The following is a 23,422-nucleotide window of genomic DNA, read 5'->3' on the forward strand; positions in this document are numbered from 1 at the left end:
GTGTCTGAACTCGGCCCATTAAATCAGTCACTCCTCACTAACGGAGCTCAGATCCAAAGTGAACTTCTGCATTTGACCAAAATAGGAAACTATTTCATGAGAAATGCCTGTTACAGCAGAGGGGATATGTGATTGCATTATCTACTTTTAGGCTTAATCAATTTGACCTTTTAGGCTTAACCTTTTAAGTTGCCTGCCTGAACATGAACAGATCTCATTTCAGTGGTAATTACACTGAAATATGCTCAAGTACTATACCTGAATCATGTCTTTATGTTACAGATTATCTTATTTTCTACTGCCATTAAAGGTCCCATATCGTGCTCATTTTCAGGTTCATACTTGTATTTTGTGTTTCTACTAGAACATGTTTACATGCTGTAATGTTCAAAAAAAAAATATTTTCCTCTTACTGTTGGCCTGAATATGCCTGTATTTACCCTCTGTCTGAAACGCTCCGTTTAAGCGCATTTTGACAGAATTGCAACAGAATTGCAACAGAATTGCAACAGAATTGCGTTGCTAGGCAACAGCTTGGGTCCATGTGTACTTCCTGTCAGCTGATGACATTCACATACACTGCAACAGCAAATAAACTGGGACACATTTAGTATGTTTACGTTTAAAATTGTGTAAAGGGTCTAAATATTGTATATTCGTGACATCACAAATGGGCAGAAATCCTGACAGCTTGTTTCAAATGCAGAGTTTCTGAATATGGGCTAAGTGTATTTCCCTGTGGATTGAGTGTTTCGATACTTTCACAGTATTTATATAGAACTTAAATCTGCTTTATAATAAAAAAAAAACATGAAAATCTCACTTTTTTATAATATGGGACCTTTAAAGCATAGTGCCTTTTTAGGGACTTCAAACTAAAAAGATGACAACAAAGTGAAGGTCGTTTTGGCACAAAAGTCTTTTAATTGTCCAGTTAAGCTCCCTCCCACATAAGTGAGGAAAAACAAATAGGCTAGAAGACACCAAAAGAGGCGCTTCTCACCAAAAAACGCGCAATTCCAACCCACACAGATGCGTAAAATGATCCAAATGTTGTGCGTTTTTCTGTGGAGTCACGGTTTTTGCAAGGAACGATGGGTCATATATAGGCTCGTGTTTAGGTATGTGTTTGGTCAACAGGCCAGTATGGGAGAGCTGTGTGTGTCGCAGAGGAGGCAGGAGATCATTTCACCATTGAGCCCTCAGGAGATTGGAGGGAGGACTGCATGAGGACTGGCACAGTGAACGGTTTTCTCTGATTTTGGAAACGAAATTTGCAAAACAAAGAATTTAACCATGCAGATTTAGGACAGTTTTTTATGTTTAGTGAAGTGAGTTGCAGTTACAATTGCTCAGAAGCCTGCTATGGAGGACCTCTTGAGACAAAATGAGTCTGAGCACTGACAATGTCACAAACTTGTGGAAAAATGGTTCTTTTGGGCTTAATCAATTTGAATTTTTAGACTTAACCTTTTAAGTTGCCTGCCTGAACATGAGCAGATTCCAGTGGTAATTACACTGAGATATGCTCAAGCATACTGTACCTGAGTCATGTTTTTGTGTTACAGATTATCTTATTTTCTACTGCCATTAAAGCACAGTGCCCTTTTTAGGGACTTCAAACTAAAAGATGAACAAAGTTAAGGTCGTTTTGGCACAAAGGTCTTATAATTGTCCACTTAAGCTCCCTCCCACAGTGAGGAAAAACAAATAGGCTAGAAGGCACCAAAGAGGCGCTTCTCACCTAAAACGCGCAATTCCAACCCACACAGATGCGTAAAATGATCCAGGAGTTTCTGTGGAGTCACGGTTTTTCATGGAACGATGGGTCGTATATAGGCTCGTGTTTAGGTATATGTTTGGTCAGTAAGCCAGTATGGGAGAGCTGTGTGTGTCGCAGAGGAGGCAGGAGATCACTGCTGCCTCTTTCACTTCACAGCTGAGCCCTCAGGAGAGTGGAGGGAGGACTGCATGAGGACTGCACAGTGAACAGTTTTCTCTGATTTGGAAACGAGATTGCATTTAACCATGCAGATTTAGGACATTTAAGATTTTTTTTTATGTTTAGTGAAGTGCTGTTACAATTGCTCAGAAACCTGCTATGGAGGACTTCTTGAGACAAAATGAGTCTGAGCACTGACAATGTCACAAACTTGTGGAAAAATGGTTCTTCGGAGCTCAACTTCACCAACAGCTCCGGTGGGAACCACACCGAGTTGGACCTCACCAGAGCCATCCCTCTCGGCATGGTCCTGGGCGCTTTCATCGTGTTCGCCATCGCGGGCAACATCCTCGTCATCCTCTCGGTGATGTGCAACAGGCACCTGCGGACACCCACCAACTACTTCATCATCAACCTGGCCATCGCAGACCTGCTGCTGGGCACCACGGTGCTGCCGGTGTCCGCCACCCTGGAGATCTTAGACTACTGGGTGTTCGGCAGGATCTTCTGCGACATCTGGGCAGCGGTGGACGTGCTGTGCTGCACCGCGTCCATCATGAGCCTGTGCGTCATCTCCATCGACCGCTACATCGGGGTGAGCTACCCGCTGCAGTACCCGGGCATCGTGACGGAGAAGCGGGCTCTGCTGGCCATGCTCGGCGTGTGGGCGCTGTCGGTGGTCATCTCCATCGGTCCTCTGTTCGGCTGGAAGCAGCCGCCGTCGCCGGACGACACGGTGTGCCCAATCACAGAGGAGCCCTTTTACGCACTCTTCTCCTCCTTGGGCTCCTTCTACATCCCGCTCATCGTTATCCTGGTCATGTACTGCCGCGTGTACATAGTGGCCAAACGCACCACTAAGAACCTGGAGGCAGGTGTGATGCGCGAGAGGATGAACTCAGGTGAGCTGACTCTCAGGATCCATAAGGGCTCTCAGGTGCAAGAGGAGACAGGTGGCAGCTCGAGCACAGGTGGTGGGAAGAGCCAGGGCCGCGCGCACCAAGCGAGAAGTTCCCTCACGGTGAAACTTCTCAAGTTCTCCAGGGAGAAGAAAGCTGCAAAGACTTTGGGAGTTGTGGTCGGCATGTTTACGCTTTGTTGGCTGCCCTTCTTCCTCGCCTTACCCATAGGTAGGTTACTGTGGTCTGTTATACACACCTCACACCTCCCCACAATCCACTCCAATTTAAAATCATTATATTTAATTTATGAGACCTGCAGAAAAGATATTACAGTCATCTAAATGTCTGTAGGAAGTTAAACTGAGGCAGTTAAAAGCTGCAGGCTTTGTAAATCACACTTCTAAGAATTTCCCAGTAAAATAACAGTAAAGAACTGGCAGCAGGGTTGCCTTTATGTTACTGTAAAATGAACATTATTATACTGTCGCTGAAATGTACAGCTTTGTGCTGTCCACTTCTGTTTGGCTTTTCTGTATTTCCACTGAAGCGGCTGGTTTTGAAAACCTCAGATGTCGATGTAGTCTGCATTTCCATTTCACTCTCTGGTACAGACACATATTTAAACATCATCTTGTTTTCTTCCTCATGAAGTTCAGTAGATATGTTTGTGATAGGTTCACTGACTTCCTTGCTTTGTATTTTCACTGTATGTGCAACGTTAGAAATCTCCATATTCACTTCATTTTGATTTTTCTGTTTTTGTATTTCCACTGTAGGTGCTGTGTTAGACAAAAAAATACATTTTATTTTTATTAATTTCACAGTATATTACAGTTAATTATGTTTAAAGATACATTATATAGCTGTTTTTCACCTTTCTTTTACATTATCTTACTGATTTGTTTTAATGATCTATTTAGGTTGTATTTTTTACATACATTTAAATAAACATTACTTTTTGCCTAGATGAATATACTTAGCAGGTTACAGAGATAGGAATAGTCACACAAAATACAATTAAAAGCACTTGTTAGGAAAAAGGCTATAATAGACTTGTTGACACTTTTCCCAAAATGTGTGTCTATAGCTGGCTACAAGCACAGAATGCAAACCATAACAACATGTGAGTGAAGAACAATAAAGCTAATTCACTGATTTTACAATCATGTACAATGTACAAGCCTCACATGTGCAGATCAGGTCCCAGAATTAAAAACTGTTACTGATGATACTTTAGACAGTTGTTCAGCAGTAAAGTGATGTTTTTTAAGAATGCATTATAGTTCAGTTAAAAAATGGCCTATGAGCGTAATTTAACAGGTTTTCTTTTGTATTAGCAGTAAAGCACTGTTTTTAGCAATAACAGGTTAATACTGTTGAAATCCTGCTGTAAATTGACAGCAATTGTTTACAGTGTAGCTCATACTGTGGTCTGTTATAAACTGAGGCAGTTAAAAGCTGTAGGCTTTGTAAATCAGATCTATAGCTGGGAGCATTTACTGCTCTGAATTGTCACCTATGAGTGGGCTTTGATATACTGTAGTGGTCATTTATAGGCCTACAAAATAACATCACCCATATATTATTGCAGCATTCAATATATATATATAGCAGCAGCAGGAGTGGATCTACATCATCTCTCTGGCTTCACAGCCTCTGTTTATGTAATTAAATTAGATTGCATCATATTTTATGATACAGACTTTGAATTTGGGCCAAATTCAAAATGTTCCAGCCCTACAATGCCGAAGGCAACGCTGATGTTGTGATCTCTAAACTCCGGGCCTGTAATATGGGATAAAACATGTTTTTCAGAGTCTGAGAAGGAATTGTTCACAAGCCTATCCAAACATTATTAGTGTTATCTTTGCATTACTCCCTGAATCTCAGTTAATCTGCTAGTGCAAACAAATACCTCAAGTGTCTCAAGTGAAGAGTAGGTGGCCTCCATATCTGCTCTGGTTGGTTTATTCAGGGGCTTGCCGGGGCTCCCTGATGCCAATGAAGCTGGCAAGCGTTCAACACCCTGCTGTCATGGTTGTTTAAAAACCTGCACAGGAACTTAAACAATATATTCTGTGGTGAAATCGTGCCGTGGCAAAGAGTCTTTATGGAATCTGTGCAAAAGGGCTCATTGAACTGCTGTATTTTGGATGATCAGGGCATTGATCCCATATCCCACTGTGGTTGTATATGTATGTGAGTGTGTGTGTGTCGGCATCGGCCTGCGTGCATTTACTGTGGTCATATGGGAATGTGTTTACACCCCTGGCTTCGAGCTGCAGCTCATCACCTCCTCACATGGACACACATCACTACCTGGGGCGGGATCACAGTGTCACATAGCAGGGATCATTTTGCCTCGAGGCGTTCTTCTTAGTGAGATACCAAAAGGCACTTAACAAATGTAATTTTCCAAAGTTCTGATTTTCAGATCTGAGAGGCTTCAGAGAGCAGTAGCGGGGGGACGGGAGGATCAGGAGGGGCCTGTTTATGTAACAAATCAACAAAGTGCCAAGAAACCCCCCGAGGGTACGTTTCTCTGTACAGTCTCTGGTGCAGCATACTGATGCATTGTGACAGAGCAACATGCAACCTTAAGTGGACTCAGAGATGCATGAAAGAAAAACATACAAACAAGTCCACCAGTTTTCTAATGGGGAATTCCAAAATAATCTACCATATATATGTGTATATATAGTGGAGTTATCTATTCACGATGTCAAAGCAGGACACTGAGACTGCTCTCAACACTGGAGCCTCCTTATTTCCAAAAGGGGATTTGTAGGAAATGTTGTTTTTCAATTTAAGTTTTGGCCCCTGCTCTCTTGTTTGACTTTCGTCTGCACCAGGGTTATTATAGTAATCTAAAGCTGAAACTAAAACAAAAATAAGCAGTGAAAATATTGTTAGTAAACTGAAACTAAATAAAAACTATATCCTTTAAGAAAGAAAAATATTGCTTGGTTAAAAAACTAATACAAATCTAATAAAAATGAGGGTAAATTCATTTCAGTATTATTTTTTTAGCTATAATATATCCGACAAAAGAAGACAGCATGAATTTCCGTCAACTCTGGTGACATTGAACCACAGAAATTGAACGGACTTGACCTTCCAGCAGACAGCGCTATGCCGCAATTGCTTCACATCGGACACTAAAGTAGTACGAAGCATTACGACCATTCCTACACAGTTCTCTAACCATGTATTTTGTTTGTTTATGTAGCAACAAAAACAAACTAAAACTGTTGTAAAACTAAAATAAAATTAGGCCTGCCTGCACGATATGAGGAAAATCTGCAATGTGCGATAACATTGTTTAATATTGCGGTGACGATATGACTTGCGGTAAATAAACAAATACTGAAGTGTGCATATTAGCTACACATATGCATATATTTTATATATAACTAGGCTAAATGTTTGTAGAGCAGCAACAGTAATGTTTACAACAGCAAAGTCACTATATAAACTCACTGTTTATATATAATATCTCGCTGGAAATAAATCATATTCCTGACATGAAAATACTGAGTGTACCTTAGAAAGACTGAAGAACACAGACATCAGTCAATATCAGTCATTCCTCCCTCCCTCCCGTTTCAGACAGCTTTTTGCAATGTGTTCATCGCGCATGTTCATATCGCGAGGGCGATGATAATACGATATCGTCAGCCCAAAACTAAATGTATAGAAACTAAACCTTTCTGAAAGACTGAAACTAGAACTGGCAAACACGCTCTGAAACTAAACTAAACTAAAACTAAACTAAACTAAAATTGAAAAGTCAAAAATAAAATAGAATAAAAACTAATAGAAAATTCAAAACTATTATAAACTTGGTGTGAACCTAAATACTGACAGTGTGACAGGGCAGCGGTTCTCCTCATGTTGCTCCCTGAGTATTCATTAGCCTCCACCCACAGAGTGGGATTTCCTGTCTCACACTTGTTATTACCCTGCTCCCTCCTCTGCACACTGTCACTGATATCATGTAACGTATGTGGGGGTTTGGTTGGCGGTATGAGTGTGGGGCGCGCCGCTGGCAGCGGATGGCACATGTGTTTTGCTTGTGTTTATGTGTGGAAGAGTTTTGGAGGATGTATGTGTGTTTATGTTCATGTGCCGTTATGTTCGTGTGTGTTTTGAGTGTCAGCGTGGCTGCAGATTTTAAAAGAATTTAAAAGCCAGCAAAGGGGAAACTGAGGCTGAATGCTGCCAGAGAACATCCACTATGACCTCTGACCCCTCAAAACATGTGCAGCTTGAAGAAATATGTGAACTCTCTCCTCCACAGCTGATCTGACCTACCTGACCTATCTACTCTGTAAACAGCTTGTCTTTGCAGCATGCAGCTACCAACCAGTCCCAGAGTCATTCCTTTTTCAGGTTCTGAATTAGCACGTCTCCTTTTACGCCTTTAACTTGGAGCAAAGTAAGGTATACAGACTTCAAGATTATAAACATTACATCAAAGTTTTTAAGTTAGTGTTGCTCCAGGCGAGCTTCCTCGGACAAAACGCTGCTTAAAGTTTCACACACACTCACTGAGCGCTGACTAACTTAGGTTGTTTGTCAGTAAGGGGGACATATCTAAACTTGAAGTTATTTCAGAACACATTCTTGTATCAAATTATGAAGAAATGACACTGTAGCATTTTAATTGCACAGCAATAACCAGAGACTAGAGCAGAGATTGACCAAAAAAGGCTTTTTAAGATGGAGCAGTTTCATCTTTGACAACAACAATTTATTCTCACTGACACTCTTTGTCACATGTCAAGCTGCACCTGTCCCACCAGCAGGTCTCCATTACAACAGTCTGTTGACCAGCTAAACATTGTTCAGACACAGAGGACTTTAATCTAAATTCTAGTCCAGATAGCAAAGTTTCCAAACATAAAATGTATTTCATGCTAACTGACAAGGAAATGGGGAATTATGCACAAAATATTTAAATATTTGTTATAGAGCAGTCATAAAAACTATAGGTTTTACTTTTGTAAGTAACAAGCAAAACAAAAAAAACAATAAATAAATTGATTATTAAAATAGAAAAGGTTTAGAATATTTATAATACTATAAGCACAAGCATGGCTTCAAAGAAACACCAGAGAAGATCACGCAACAAGTAAATAAAATCCGACTCAAGTTGACACACTGAAGGAGACTTCAGTCATCAGCAGCTACAGCTGCACTCACAGCTGGAAACAAAAGTACAGGAAGATGCATTTATAAAGTAAACATACAGCTGCATGGGGCTGCAACTAACTCATTTTCATTATTAACTAATCTGCCAGTTTTCTTGATTCATTGATTAATGGTTTGGTGTAAAACAAGTCAGGAAATATTGAAAAATGCCCAAGAGGATGTCTTCATATTACTTTTTATGTTTGATGCAAGACGAGGAAAAGCAGAAAATCCTGACATCTTAGAAGCTGAAACCAGTGAAAGTTTGGCCAATTTGCTTGAAAAATTACAATCAATTGACGATAAAGTGATTATCAAAACGATTGCAAATTAATTTCCTGTCAATCGACTAATTGATTAATCGACTACATCAGTCATCAGTTGTGGAAGAAGTGAATGAATGATTGGATAATTTATTTTCGTGTCTGGTCATTTACGTAACCCATCTCTCATGGGATTATTCAGACACATTAACCAACAATAAAACAAACATTCCTGCATGTTAGCCCACCATCATCTACCATCATCCAAACATGAACATTATCCAGACATGATCGCAGACGTGAACCTCCCACAAATAATGCTCCAGGATATATCCCACCATGGAAATACAACAAATAAACAGTTGCAGATATACAAACACAGCTCCCTAAGCACAAGACACATACACAGATCCAGTCATGACAGAAGAGTCTGAGGAATTTATCTATCGTATGTTACTTTTCTCCTCCTATCCCACGCTTTAGAAAGAAATACAGCAAATACAAAAATATATTATATATATTCAATTAAGAATCCAGTCTCCATACCTATCTAAACCAGGAACATGAACTTTTTTAAATAATATTTATCATAAATCATGATATAAAGGACAAAATAAAATGAATAATATAAATAAGAATAATAAATCATTTATAATTATTGATGCATTGCTGTACTGTATACATCGCATTAATATTGCAGTTGGTTATGGTGTGGCAAACTTTAAATACTTAGCTGCTGGGTAGCTTAATCTACAACAATATATCATCATTTATTAGTTTTTATTAGATTCAGATTATAAACGTTAAATATAAATCTGTAAAGTAACTAAAGCTGTCAGATAAATATAGTGCATCTTTTAGATGTAGTGAAGTAGAAGTATAAAGTAGCAGAAAATGGAAATACTCAAGTACAAGTAACTCAAAATTGTACTTAAGTACAGTACTTGAGTAAATGTAATTAGTTACATTCCACCACTGGACTACATACAGGTAAACAAAGACAACAAAGCTAAACCAAGATAAGGAAACAGAACTATTATAAGCATTAACACATTGTCATAAAGTGTAGAAATATGTTTTTGTTTTAGCTTTTAAAATATGAGGGTTCAATGGAGGGACTCGTCTACATTTAGGTGCTTCCACTTGTTCTCATCTCCCAACTACGCGTCTTCTTTCATTGCACACATTGTCCCACGGCTCTTTAACACCCAGCGCAGGCACTAACGTCCTGTGAAGGCCTCGCATTTAGCAACTGGTGCAAGCAGTGTGCCCATGTGTGAGAAAAACCAACACTTTGAGGTGTTAACCAATTGTTTCCATGTAGAAGTGTTTTCAGAGGAGATACTGTGCATGTGTGCATCTCACATGAGAGAGTGTGTGTGTGCATGTGTGGTTTTTTTTGTTACATGAGCTCTGCCAGCCCCTTGCACTCGGGGGTAATTGAAACGGTTTTTGAAGGGGAGAAATAATGAGATTGCTAAGTGTCAAAGCGATGGAGAAGAATGGAGGTGGCAGATCTGAGCTGCAGGGGCCACAGGACAGCGGGGGTGAAAGTGAGGGGCGCTGGCATGTCAACCCAATTTCCCTAAAATAGCTTCATGCTATGGTTTCATTGAAAGCAATCTGCGAGGGCAATAACTTCTGCCCTTTTAGATCAAGACATATTAATCATATTTGGGCGTGTTATGAAACAGGATGTGTGAGTTTTAGGAGAGCAGATTGTGTGTGTGTGTGTGTGTGTGTGTGTGTGTGTTTGTCTACATGGCACAGAGAGGCATCGACACTTCCAATTAGTGAGAATAACAGGATGCCTTGTTTTGTTAAGATGTTCCTGTGTTTCATAGTGAGATGTGTGTGCGTGTGCCTGTCCTCAGGAAGGAGGTGCAAGCATTTCTCCTAACAGAAGGGCCGAGACCACCAACAATAACCCTCCCACGGTTATCTCTGTGCCATTGTCTCGCATCCTCCTCCGTTTTTATACTATAGCCTTTCAACATAAACACTCTTCAAGGGACAAGCATGCACCCCAAACGCTCACACAAAACTTAAACACACAAAAATATACCACATCTGGCTACAGGAAGGTCTTTTGTCAACCGGATTTATTTCTGTGTTTCCTATACTTTTAATCTGCGCTCATGTAGAAAGGAGGCACAGCGTCGCACCTTTTGGTCTCTGTCGGGGCCTCTAGATGTTTATTGGGGCCTTTCTGGGAGGCAGGCAGAGACACACAGCTGTGTTTGCCTGTGCAGATATGAAGCCCATCTGAGAGGTTTATAAATAAAATGCAGAAAAGAAAAGAAAGAAACAGATAGATAACATAAATTTGTCACGGATAGAAATAAAGCTGAAACAATTATTCAGTTAATTGACTAGTAAATTTGACAGAAAATGAATCAACTATTTTGATAACTGATTAATCATTGAAGTAAAATTTCAAATAAAAATGCCAAAATATTCTGTGGTACCAGCCTCTCCAGTGTGAGTATTTGCTGCTTTTGTCAGTTTTAGCTCATTGTGAATTGAATATATTTTGTTTTTTCGACTGTTGGTTGAGCAAAACAGACAATGTGATGTCACATATCAGGGCCGGCTCTCACCCTTTCGGTGCCCTAGGCGAAATTCAGATTCCCAAACCTAACTCTAGACCCGTAAACTGCAACAGACATCACAATGGTTTTAAGACAAAAATTAATATTTTTATTTTCATAAATAACTGTATTTATTATAGTATAAATATACAATTGGTGCCTGATATTGTTGGCTTAAAAGTGTTTCAGTTCCACTATAATTTACACTTTTATTAACAAATATGTAAACACAAGTACTATTAAAGCTGCATGACATAACTTTTGTGATAAGATGTGATTAAAGGGCGACTAGCGTCCCCCAGAAGGTGGCGCCCTAGGCGACAGCCTATATGGCCTACGCCTTAAGCTGGCCCTGAAGAATTGGAAATTGGAAATTGGAAAACATATCAATTTGCAGTCCTAGTACAGAGCACAGACATATTTATATATTATGTATTAATTAATCATATTTATATTTATGATTGTTCGGACATTTGGGATCTTGGTATAATAGCCTCACACAGCTGTCTACTCAAGAGCATTACCATTATAATTACATTAACTATATAATAGAAATACAGTTATCTTGTTGAAAAACTCAGTTGATTAATCGGTCAATTAATATGCTATACAATAAGCTTAATTCACTGATTAGCTCAATATCATTTTAGTCATTTATCATGTAAAAACACAAAACATTTGAGGGTTATAGATGTACAAATGCTAAGCTCAGCTTGTTTTTTTCTTCTGATTTTCTACATTTATGATCTACTAGACCAGAATAAAAGAAAAGTTATCAGTTATTAATCAGTCAGACAAAGTGAGAGGAGAGAGACGGGGAGAGAAATAACCGATTGACCAAGTTTTAATTTCACTCTGTATCCCAATCAGAGACGTAACTCACACGGTTATGTAACCACATTTAAGCGGCTGTCCAGAAGCGAAAATAGCATGTGAAAATACCAGCCACTAAGAAGAGACCCATTCATCTAAAGTACAGGAGGCCAAGACACATTCAGATAGCCGACTCTAGTCATATCTCACAGTCTGGCAACCGGGACACTCATATTGTAGTGCTGCCATTTAGGGGCCACTAAATGGAAGCTGGAAGTGACATTTCCTCATGTTGTTGCACGATCACTTTCCTCTGGGTTGACAAATTGACAGGAGCATTGTGTGTGCGCGTGCGTGCGTGCGTGCGTGCGTGCGTGCGTGCGTGCGTGCGTGCGTGCGTGCGTGCGTGCGTGCGTGTGTGCATGCGTGTTTTCTGTGGATTCTGTGAGGTCGACTTTGCATAGCTGCAGGTTCACACACAAGTTTTTATGGCACCAAACCAAAACAATGTGGGATGTTTTTGATTATTTCCAACTCGTAAAGTGAACACAACTATACAACTCCCTTTGGTTATGTATTATATAATGCAAGTTGTACTGCTTGAAATAATTGTTAAAGCAGTTGATGTGATATTCGTGTGTGTTCAGGTGCTTGTCTGCCTATAAAATCTTACCAGAGCTAATTTCACACTTGAAAGCCTGAGATTATAGAGCACCCTCAGTCTCTCCAGCAATGTGATATTAATTTAATAACGTGGGTTGGTGTTAAGAAACACAGATTTACTCACGTCTGCCCACACACAAGCACACAAAGTCTTTCTTTCTCTCACACTTGCTGTGTTTTTATCTTCAGGCTTCCCCCTCTCACCTCATTAGTTTGTAAAATATTCTTCCTCTGTTTAAGCTCGGCCACAAGGGCAGATTACTGCAGTTTAACACGAGCCAAACTCAACTCATTAGCATACATGAAAAAACCTTCAGACTCTTTTGTAATGTTGTCGCTTCCATCATTAGGATTGCCTCTAATTGTGGAAAAAGTAGAGTCTTAGACGACATAGTACCTCCCCAAATGCACACATACACTATGCACACACAACTTCAGCTATGTGGAAGTGAGACCTGCATAAACTCTCAGAGAAAAGGTGCCGTTTCGTTTCAACTGTCTGCCCTTTGCTCAAAGCAAAGCATATCTCCCACAGTGTATTTATCTGAAAGGGAATTCAGAGTCATGCCACTCTCTCTGTATTCTTATGAAGGCTCTCCACATGAACTGTAACAGAGCGGCTGCACTGGTTTTTGAAAAGGGAGCTCTTTATCTGCTTCTGAACGCCTTCCTATATACAAGGTCTTTCTTTAATGATAAATAACATGTGGCATTGGCTGTGCTCTTGGGTCTTCTGTGCTCCACATCCGCTCTGCAGGCAGTCTGACTGTAAAGCCCGATGTTATTTCTTAAGCAACGCTGCCACCTACTGGGTAAAATATAAACTGCAAGACTCACACTCAATTTATAATGAGCAGGGATGCACTGATCCGACACTGCCCTTATTAAACAGGTCGGATATATCGGCCATGATGTAACTGATCCACATTGAATTACATTTTCTTCATCAGTGTCATTTCAGAATTCTGTCTATATCAGCTACTTCAATATTTCACATCAGGCCGGCAACTCGGCAACATGTTACTGTAAGGCCCAGATACGCCAACCAGACATCAAAGAACCAACAGCGACGAAGGCCACCAGTTGCGTCGCCTCACGTCGCCTTCGTCTTGGCCAAAAAGTTACGCTCGAACACACCACAAAGACTACAGCCGATGGCCGACTACCTGCGTGAGAGGAAATAACTCTGCCCTGCATTTGTCATTCAAAAAGGGAAACCAGAAGGCCGAGGACTGCGGCTATACAAGCCGTTGATATGATACATACATGAGACAAAGCGGCGTCTGCTGACCATTTTCACACCACTCTCTCTCACCACTTAGCTTCATTCCAGATGGCCATGTCGTAAAAATATCCGTGTATTGGAATGATCAGATGAGCTGAAGATGAAAAATGAGAAGAGCCTTCTGTGTGTGCCCTCCACTTAACTCGTTTGCTTGCTTTCCGTTTCTTTTCTCGTGCACTGATTCATTTAAGCTGAACCGCCAATCAGAGTGATTTCTCTCACAAACGGGCGCCGCCGCCAATTCAACATGCTGAATCGGACGAAAATATTCCGACACGGGTACACCCGACGTTGCAGGACTCAACGAATAAACTAGGCCGACAGACACTCATCAATGGCCCCAAACTGTAGTAAAAAAACAAAGTATTAAAAAAAAGACGTTGTCTATGTTTTTTATGGCTGCACCATTCCATCAAATGGAAATATGTTTCATGCATCATTTTATACACACTTTCCCAAAATCCTGCCCGATATATTTGATATCTTTGGGATCTCCACTAAACATTTGAAATAAAGTTATGAGAATGTGTGTTTGTAATGACAGGTCTACCAGGTCAGTGTGTGATCAATGTCAAGTACGGAGATGGAGGTGATAAGCTTAGCTTAGCATAGACTGTAAGCAGGGGGAAGGGGAGTCAGGAGTCTCTGCTGGTTGTGGAACCCCAAGAAACAGAGCACATACTGTAATAGCACATAATGTCCCTAAAACCACAAGATCTCATTTTTACATTTCTTGTATACAAATTAAATAAACAAGATTCAATACATTAGCTTTAGGGGTGCTGGTAGGTGGAGCCTGTTTTTTAACTTCAGACAAAGCCATGCTAGCTGTTTCCCCCTGCTCCTAGTCTTTATGCTAAGCTAAGATAATCACCTCCTTGCTTCATACACACAGACATCGCAATCAATCGCGAACTCTGATCAAACGGTCAAACTAGGCAGCGCTGATCAAATATGAATCAATATTCTGTTACTGTAATGCCTATTTCTCAGCTCAAATCTTTTCAGAAACATCTTGTAGTGTACTGTTTAGCTGTAAAATGAGAAAGTTTGTGACCCGGCAGCCATGTTGAGAAAAGTTGAGGAAATACGAAGCACCGATAGTAGAAGTAGCCAATAGGAACGCTCTCTCTCTGAAATAACCTGTGATTGGTCAAAGTCTCCCGTCACGGGCTAGATTTTCTAAAGCCTGAAACAGAGCCAAGAGGAGGTGCAGAAGTCTGGTTTCTCTCAGAGTACTTGAATTACAATATGCTGAAAGGTTATTATGGAATTTGTGCCCAATGATGCCAAAACATACTGCCTACCCCACTTTGTGTTCATGTCGGATCCCATCATAGTAAGGAGCTGTTTGAGAAACAGTTTCCAGCACCATTAAGGGGTTAATTTGAGGTTTCTGTACAAAGCCACTAATGACAGTATTTCCATTTTCTCTCTCTATTCTACTGTTTCCAGGGTCTTTTAATGTGAACTTGCGGCCACCTGATGTCCTCTTCAAAGTGATCTTCTGGCTGGGCTACTTCAACAGCTGCCTGAACCCCATCATCTACCCCTGCTACAACCGCGAGTTCAAACTGGCTTTCATCCGCATCCTACGATGCCAGTGGCACCAGCGTAAACACCCCGGCTGGAGGGCATACAATTACCGCTCCTCCAACTTCACCTCCTCCGGACACTCACGCAAAGGCTCAACGGATCACAACTCTAGCTGCTTGAACGGCAGCCAGCGCACTCTGCCCTCCTCAGCCAGCCCGAGCCCCAGCTACCTGAGCAGGGGTCTCCAACCTTGCCCCGAAGGGGAAACATTATACATCTGGGGGGACAACACCCCAACTCCCTCACCCAACCTGCTGCCTGGCAGCCCCACAGACTGCCAGCTGGCAGCTCTGAGGGGGGAGGGAAGAGGAGGGAAGCCAGCTGAAGAGACTCATGGTGGTATTTTCTCTTTCTCCTTTGGGAAGAATAGAGACAAGGGAGGGATCAACAAAGACAGCATGGTGCCTGATGACAGAGTGTGACTGCTGAGTCTCACTGAGATGTAACTCGTTCATTCCTCATAGGGATTAAAGTCACAAACAGAGCATGGATGTAGGATTTCACAGGTTTGCTGCATTCACTGTACATGGTCCCATGATCATTCATCAGTCAGTGGATTGTTGTTGTCATTAGTGGTCAATGTGAGGTGAAGGTAACTGAGTATTGACTATGCTGCTGTATCAGAGGTATTTTGTCCTATGTAACTGTGTCTGTGGTTGACATAGACAGGAGGCTTTCTCTCAATAGGGTTCAAGACACTGTTCACCGCCCTCTTTGGGACAGGAAAGACACTAGTGCATGAATTTTGATTAAACAAAACAAGGAAGGAAAAAGGAAACATTTCAGAAACCCAGCACAGCCTTCCCTTCAGTTAAAAAAACATGTCTACCCTGTAAAAAGGACTGACAAACAACATGACTCATGTAAAATGTGTGATAAGGCAAATGATCACCTTTCTGTTGCAGTCACTTGATATCTTCATGGTATGTTGTGGAAATAAAGTATAACCTGGTTTATCTGCTGTGCCGCACAATCATCGGATATCATTTTATTTGTATGTTTGATGTTCAAAAAGTTCTTTAGAAATGTGATCGATACATGAATAAACATAGAATGTTGATCAAATGTTGCGTGGAGGCAAACTCTCTCTCTCTGCACCTTTATATATGATCATAGATGTTAAGGGGAGACACCTACAGGTGAATAGGGTAAAACACTTAACTAATCGATATCACCATGGAACTTCCCCAGTTGATTACTGACAGTAAGACAATTGTTTTTTGTATTACAACTTTTCTGAAATTTTATGTTTAAATTTGCAAAGGAGGCATTATCTTATTAAATATGTGCTAATTTGCATACATTTTCAGAACAGAAATCTGCATATTGGATAAAACCAGATTCAGGTGTTATTAGACACCTTGAGGCGTTATTAGATGCCTGGAGGCGTTATGAGAAGACTCGTGGCCTTATTAGACAACTTGCGGCGTTGTTAGAGGCCTGGTGGCGTTATTAGACGTCAGGCGATTTCTTGTTGGAAAGGAGTGTTAGTCTGTTTTGTCATAACCAATCAGTAGCGAGTGACTCATCTGTCCCACCGATGAGAGCAGTGGTGAGCAGAGACCGAGATATTAGAGCTGGGTATCATTTAAAAAATGACGATGCCAGTACCAATACCAATACCCTTAAAGTGATACCGATACCAATAGAGTACTTCATTCGGTACCCATCATGTGAATGGAAACTGTGTGCGTGTCCCACTGGCTAGCTAATCGTCGCCGCACTGCACATCGCATTAAATCGAAGAATGCTTGTGGTTATTGGTTGCAATTAAAACCATACAAATAGTCATTTTTTCTAGATCTGAGCAGAAAATGGATCAATTGCAGGTATCGTTTGACTGGAGAAGTTTCGATACTACCTGGTGAAAATACGGAATTACAAAAAGACTACACACTTAAAAGTCGCGTAGTGACGTCTCTCTCGCTGAAGCTATGATGCCTGTGTGTTTCGTAACGGGATGTACTCAAACCAGCAACGGGTCTCGCTCGTTCTTTCACTTCCCGGCTGATAAAAAGACCAGGAGTCACTGGACAAAACACATCAGGTAAGATAACGTTTCATTTGTGTGTTGAACATAGTTAAGTTAGTTAGCTAGCTAGTGTTGGTGATGTTTTATTGTGCAAGACGAGAGATGTAGTTCACGGAGCGGTTTCACACAAAACTAAATTATACTACGACAAACTGCGACTTTCTTGACTTGCAAAATTGGCTTTTAAATTGACAAAATATTTGTCTCTAGCCGTTGACTACCATTCATATTTTTTCCGAAATAAGGTCCCATGGGGTCCACTGAAAGGGTGGGTTCTTTACCATGGAGGCAAGGGTCATACAGATACCAGAAACTACATGAATAATCTTCTCCTTAACAGATATTTTTCCACAACTGGTAAAAGCAAAACTTTCTGGCCCATCAGTGGCCATTTTTTGTCTTTTAATCTTTTTTTTTAAATCTCTAATGAGCTTGACTGAGTTGAGGAAGAACACCTCATTAACCCTTCTTGCCTTTTGTGTTTGTTTTTTATGCAAATCAACCATTAGACTCTATATATATATTTGTGTTCATTTTGTAGCATTAACCTGTCTAATGTGTTGTAAGAATACTGTTTATCATAGTGATACCAGAGGAGATTAAAAAATACAGTCAAGCATTTTTATAAAAAAAAATATATTTATTAAAATCTGATTACAAAATGATGTTATTGCAAACAAAGTAATTCAAGTAAATGCTAGGAATGGTTGTAATTTTAAGTCACTGCTCTTCGTCTTGCAGATTAATTTCCCTCAGCAAAAAAAAAAAGCAATGCTTCATTTTCATAGAAGTGAACATTTGGATGGACATGTTTGGATGTGTGCTTCTGTCTTTTTAACTTTTGATATTTCTTTTTTAGCCTCTACCCCCTTCCCTCAAGAGGCTTTGCCTTTTGCCAGGCCGCCATTATAAATAACAATTTGTTCTTAATTACTTGCCTGGTTAAATAAATAAAATAAATCCATTATTCACTCTCTTTTTACATATATGTTTTGGTTTTCACCTTCTCTTAATATCAGGCTCTTAAGCAGCTTAATCTGCAATGTGTACCCCAGCTAGTTCTGCTGAGTTTATTAAAGCTTTTTCAGTGAAAATAGCTGCGTGTGCAGCTGGAAACTGTGGGTATGTCAAGCAACAACTTTCACATTATTTTACCCATTGTAAATACAAAAATATTGACTAGTTCAGCTTTGATCAATTGCTTACAGTTGATTGAACATATTAACAATAAAAACAATCATGGCTTTCAATGCATTTAAGGTCCTGTCTACACGTACACAGATATTTTTAAAAACAGATGTTTTCCTCTACGTTTTGGCCTCTCGTACACACGCAAACAGAGTTTTGGCTCACACCTTCTAAGGTGCAGATTTTTAAAAACTCTGGTTACTTTGTATCTACGTGGACGTGTTTAGTCTACGTAGATACAGGAATCCCAGCCACCCACGGACAATAAGTGTCATCAAACTGACTGTAATGAAGCTGAAGTAAACGGAGTGAGAAGGGTGGTAACAAAATTCCTTGACCCTTAACTTGTGATCTCACTTGTGGTGACATGTAAATGTTACGGCAAGCGTTTGAAGTCTTTTTTGCATTCGAGTGTGGACGGAGATATTTTGCAAAACGAAGGTCACGTGGACAGATTCTTTTTTTTTTTTTAAACGGAAGGGAAAATATTTGTTTTTAAAAATATCTGTAGCCTATATGTGTAGACAGGGCCTAAGTCACACACAGTGCCTTCATTTTCTCTACCCACAATGCATCAGCAGCAGGGATGAGTGTGGATTTCTCTCTTTGAACACTGCTGGAAAAACAAAAATACAATATCACTGCTATCAGATTACTGTTCAAAACGATATTTCACTTGAAACATTTGAAGTCAAACAATAAGCCTTCCTGGTTCATTACTGTTGACCATCTCTGCTGAGACAGACCTTACCTGGTTAAACAGGCGGGCCAGAGAGCAGCCCCAGCTGAGCGGAGAGTGAAGGGTCTCTGCTTCGAAGGTGAGTAAATATCTTCCTGCTGGCTTCACGTCCTTTGTTTTTCACCATGTCGATGAGGCGGCGCGCCCTGTCTGCAGTGGTGTTGTTCTCCTGAAGTACCGAGTCTTTCTCCCCCTCACTCAAGACGCCATCCTCTAAAAGGTCATCCAGCAGCTGATTAATCAGCTCTCTGGACATTTTCTCCACAAGTTTAGGCCTCACTCTAGCAAGCGCCTCTTCTAGAAGAAGAACGTGGGAAAAAAATGAAACAACTCAATTTTGGGGCTCTTAAGATGGTTCATGATGCACAGATAAAAACATTTAGTTACACTGTAATACAAGTGTGGCCCATGTGGATACAAATTATTTATGTTACTGTTTATTCACATCTCAAGGTTCTGTGAAGAACACCATACGCTCTATTACTGTATTAATGCTAATATACACCAGTCATACCAAACATACCTACCAAGATGATCAATGGTTATGTGAAAGATCTACTGCAGATCTTATGACACTTCAAACAAGTTTATAGTTCTTCTAAATACTCATACCAGCCAATAAGTCAGGCTAATAAATAGGCGTTATCAGTCGCTATAAGCACCATAGATGTGGGTCAATAGGGGCTTACTACACTTACTAGTAGGTTTTAGCATCTATTCACATGGTAGATCACCGAAAGAAGGTATAAAAGAAGACGACAGCGACCTCTAGCGGCCGTAGTAATTATGATACGAGCAAAAGCGGAAGTCAGTCGCTGTGGTATCCTTATAACATGGAGGTTGGGGGTGATGGACAAGACATAAAACACAGGAGTTTCACCCAGGAGACCAGGGTTTGCATCCTGTGTGAAAACAATGTGTAGTTATCTTTGTGCTCACAAACCTTAAGTTTCACTTTCACTTTTGAAACGTAGATATTTTGAGACAAAAACACAATGTTTTTCCCTAAACTTAACTAAGTGGTTCTGTTGCCTAAACCTTAAGTGTTAGAACGTGTTGCTTTTAAGTTTCGCTTTCACTTTTACAACGTAGTAAACGTAGTAGGCCCCTAATAATCCATGTTTATGGTGCTTACAGCAACTGATAACGCCTATTTAATAGCCTGATAACAGTTGAATTGGCCATCATCCAGCCACAGTGTCTTACCATACTTCTCCTGAATATCACCAGTGTTTTGATAGTCATCTGAAATATAAATGCAGAAAAACAAAATGTGTATATTTAGTGGTTGTATGTATTGCATTCAAAACACAAGACACTAAAAAGCCAGTTTAACTAAATAAGGGTGCTACATAAGTATCTTAAATACACTATCAGAATATTATTCTATAACCACTGACCTGTTTGAATTGCACAGGTCCACACTGGTTCAGATCCATGTCTTATTGTGAGCTGGAAACGACTGTCTGGATTTTCAATGAACACTTCAAAGAAGTTTGGGTCACTGCCTTCATACATGAGCTTCAATTTCTGTGAAAGAAATATATAAAAGGAGCAGAATTAAAAAATTTTAATCAAAGCAAATATTTAAAAGATCATAAGCATTTGAATTGTGTGTTTTTATGCAAACAACTACTACAGATAACAATAACAAAGTACAGCACAGTACTGTGTACAGTAGGCTATATCCTCCCTGCCCCGAAAAATAGGGCTTTTTGGACCTGCAGTACATGTTTTTGTATTTTGGCATGCTGGGTGATTCTCTGTTTTGTTAAAGGGACTGTTTGTAAGAATCAGAAATGCTTGTTAACAGCGACACCTGTGGCTGTTAAGTCAACAAAAGTCAGCGTCAGGCTCGTGCTTGGGCATCGCTCAAAACAGTGAGGCGACACACGTCAGCTAAAACCACAATATCACTCTATATTTCACCTGCTTGGCAGTAATGTTATCTGACCAGACGAAGGTCTCTCCATGAATCACTGCTGATCCTAGTGTTGGCTTTTCCTGCCTCAGCCTGCCGACCGCGGTCAGAAGGAACAGGGGAGACACCGGCACCCGGTCAGAGACGACAACGTTTCTCGCTGCGGAGCCCCGTCACTTCACAAGCCACCAAAAACCTCTGAAGGTCTGGAGGAGCTGCAGCAGTTATTTTTGCACAAACGTCCACTGTACATTCACTAGATATTCTCAGAGCTACTAACTCTTCTGCAGTGTGTAGTGTACGCGCATGCACGTGAGGTGGAGCGAGCTGAGTGAAGGCAGGCAGGAAGAGGAGCAGAGGACAGCAGAGACTACGGCCCTCGAGACCAAAGCTACGCCCTCCGACTTCACTAGATATAACTTTGGTGCGTCTGTGTAGTTTGTGTTGGGGTCTCTAGCCACACGCGAGCGCGCATGGGACACCGACCTGGATTGATTTATACGTGTAAGAAAATACAAACAGTTAAAAAAAACTGCATATAATGTAATTTTCTTAATAACATGCTGTTTGGAGAGATTTTCAGTATAATAAATGCTGAAAAATAAGTGTGCAGTATGTTTTCTATAAATTAATGTAGTGATAAAATAGAGGTTACTTTTGACAGAATTTGTTTGGCCCACGGCAACAATCTGGGTTTCTCATGTGGCCCTCCAGGAAAAATAATTGCCAGACCCTGGTCATAATGGTGGTACTTGGAGAGTCAAATATTTTCTGAGGTGGTATGTGGTGTAAAAAGTTTGAGAACCACTGTTCTAAATTATATTGAAGAGATCTTCAGACAGGTAGACAAAGACAAATATTGGGGCTGTATTTTACCAAAAGATACAGTTACTGGACATGGTATGTTAAAGGAATAGTTTGACATGAAGGAAAACGTGCTTATTTGCATTCTTGATGAGAGTTAGGTGAGAAGATCGATGCCACTCATGTCTGTCCGGTAAATCAGAAGACAGTTAGCTTAGCTTAGCATCAACACTGGAAGTAGGGGGAAACAGCTAGCGTGGCTCTGTTAATCCTTATGTTTGTCTCCTTACAGAAAATGCAGAGTAACAACAAGTTGTGGTTTTATGGGAGGTAATATGGCAGACTATTAGTGAGGTTTAGAGGTGCTGATCAGATTTTGTGTCTAGTTCAGTTTAGTTTATTTGAGAAGGGACAGTGCAAATGAATAAATACACATGGTAAAAAAAGAAATGTCAGAATTAGGCAAAAGGCTATTTTTCATCTGTAGTCTCTGGCCAAGGTGTTACAAAAGGCTTCCTTGACTGGTTAAAGGTACTTTTCCGCAGCAGAATAGAGTCATTATGCTAAACTAAACTAACCGTCTCCTGGATGTGGCTTTGTGTTATTCCATCTTATTTATTTCTGGACTACAATTCACTCAATAGCTGAAAGACAGCTCAAACCGTACCTCAGGGTAAATTTCTGCACTCTCCAAATCGGCTGTGAGGATGAAACGATCGCGCATTTGCAGGGACTTCTCCGGGTACGGCTTTTGGATCATTTTGGATCCCCTGTATGATTCCTTGATTTCTATGTTCTGTGGGGAAAAAAGACATCCACAGCACAAAGAAGCTTCAAGGTTACAACATGGCTGTCTGTGTTTTGAAGAATGAATCATATGAATCAACATGATGACAGCAATAACCTGTTGTAGAGCAGGATCATGAGGGATCAGATAGACATGCAGAGTGAGGAATGCTTTGTTGGTCTTGTATATTAACACTTTACAGTTAATTTTCACTGGAAGGCCGAATCTCATCAGGATCCCTCTTAGAGGGCGAATTGGCTGGGACAACTTGACATGGGTTTGCGTGACCCCAGACACTTGTTCCACACAGTTTGTAGGTTTGTCTACAGGTTGATAGAGGAAACACAGAAAGTCGCAGATGGGCACATTTTTTAGGTTAGGTTACAACCTGTTCCCTCATTTGCAATAAAAAAAAACGATTTATATGTATAAAAAGTTACATACAGTCCCTTTAAGTTTCACTTTTACAACGTAGTAAACGTGGTAGGCCCCTAATAACCCATGTTTATGGTGCTTACAGCGACTGATAACGCCTATTTAATGGCTTGATAACAGTTGAATTGGCCATCAACCAGCCACAGTGTCTTACCATACTTCTCCTGAATATCACCAGTGTTTTGATAGTCATCTGAAATATAAATGCAGAAAAACAAATTTGTATATTTAGTGGTTGTATGTATTGCATTCAAAACACAAGACACTA

General features: G+C 40.4%; 2 protein-coding genes across 8 annotated transcripts in view; one reads left to right on the top strand and one right to left on the bottom strand.

The window, feature by feature from the left end:
- The first annotated feature begins 920 nt into the window (after positions 1-920).
- Positions 921-16,313, top strand: LOC119494422 (alpha-1A adrenergic receptor-like). The gene is made up of 2 exons (XM_037780287.1): positions 921-3,072; positions 15,108-16,313. Exons 1-2 carry the CDS (start codon positions 2,124-2,126, stop codon positions 15,668-15,670), a joined length of 1,512 nt encoding a protein of 503 aa, XP_037636215.1. The 5' UTR covers positions 921-2,123; the 3' UTR covers positions 15,671-16,313.
- A 1,709-nt stretch (positions 16,314-18,022) lies between these two features.
- The window catches only part of LOC119494420 (NACHT, LRR and PYD domains-containing protein 1 homolog), a 42,948-nt gene continuing 37,548 nt past the window's right edge, over positions 18,023-23,422 (bottom strand). For 2 of the 7 annotated variants that reach the window (XM_037780280.1, XM_037780283.1), the window contains exons 10-12: positions 23,309-23,347; positions 22,600-23,042; positions 20,579-20,737 (exon numbers count right to left, since the gene is read on the bottom strand). In XM_037780280.1, coding sequence (XP_037636208.1) covers positions 20,594-20,737; positions 22,600-23,042; positions 23,309-23,347 — 626 coding nt within the window. In that variant the 3' untranslated portion in view covers positions 20,579-20,593. Of the gene's footprint in view, positions 19,505-20,578; positions 20,738-22,599; positions 23,043-23,308; positions 23,348-23,422 lie in introns of those variants that run through there. The other 5 variants (XM_037780281.1, XM_037780282.1, XM_037780285.1 and 2 more) reach the window with 4 other exon arrangements.

The sequence above is a fragment of the Sebastes umbrosus genome, chromosome 9, assembly GCF_015220745.1.
Source record: "Sebastes umbrosus isolate fSebUmb1 chromosome 9, fSebUmb1.pri, whole genome shotgun sequence".
In the NCBI taxonomy this organism is placed as follows: domain Eukaryota; kingdom Metazoa; phylum Chordata; class Actinopteri; order Perciformes; family Sebastidae; genus Sebastes; species Sebastes umbrosus.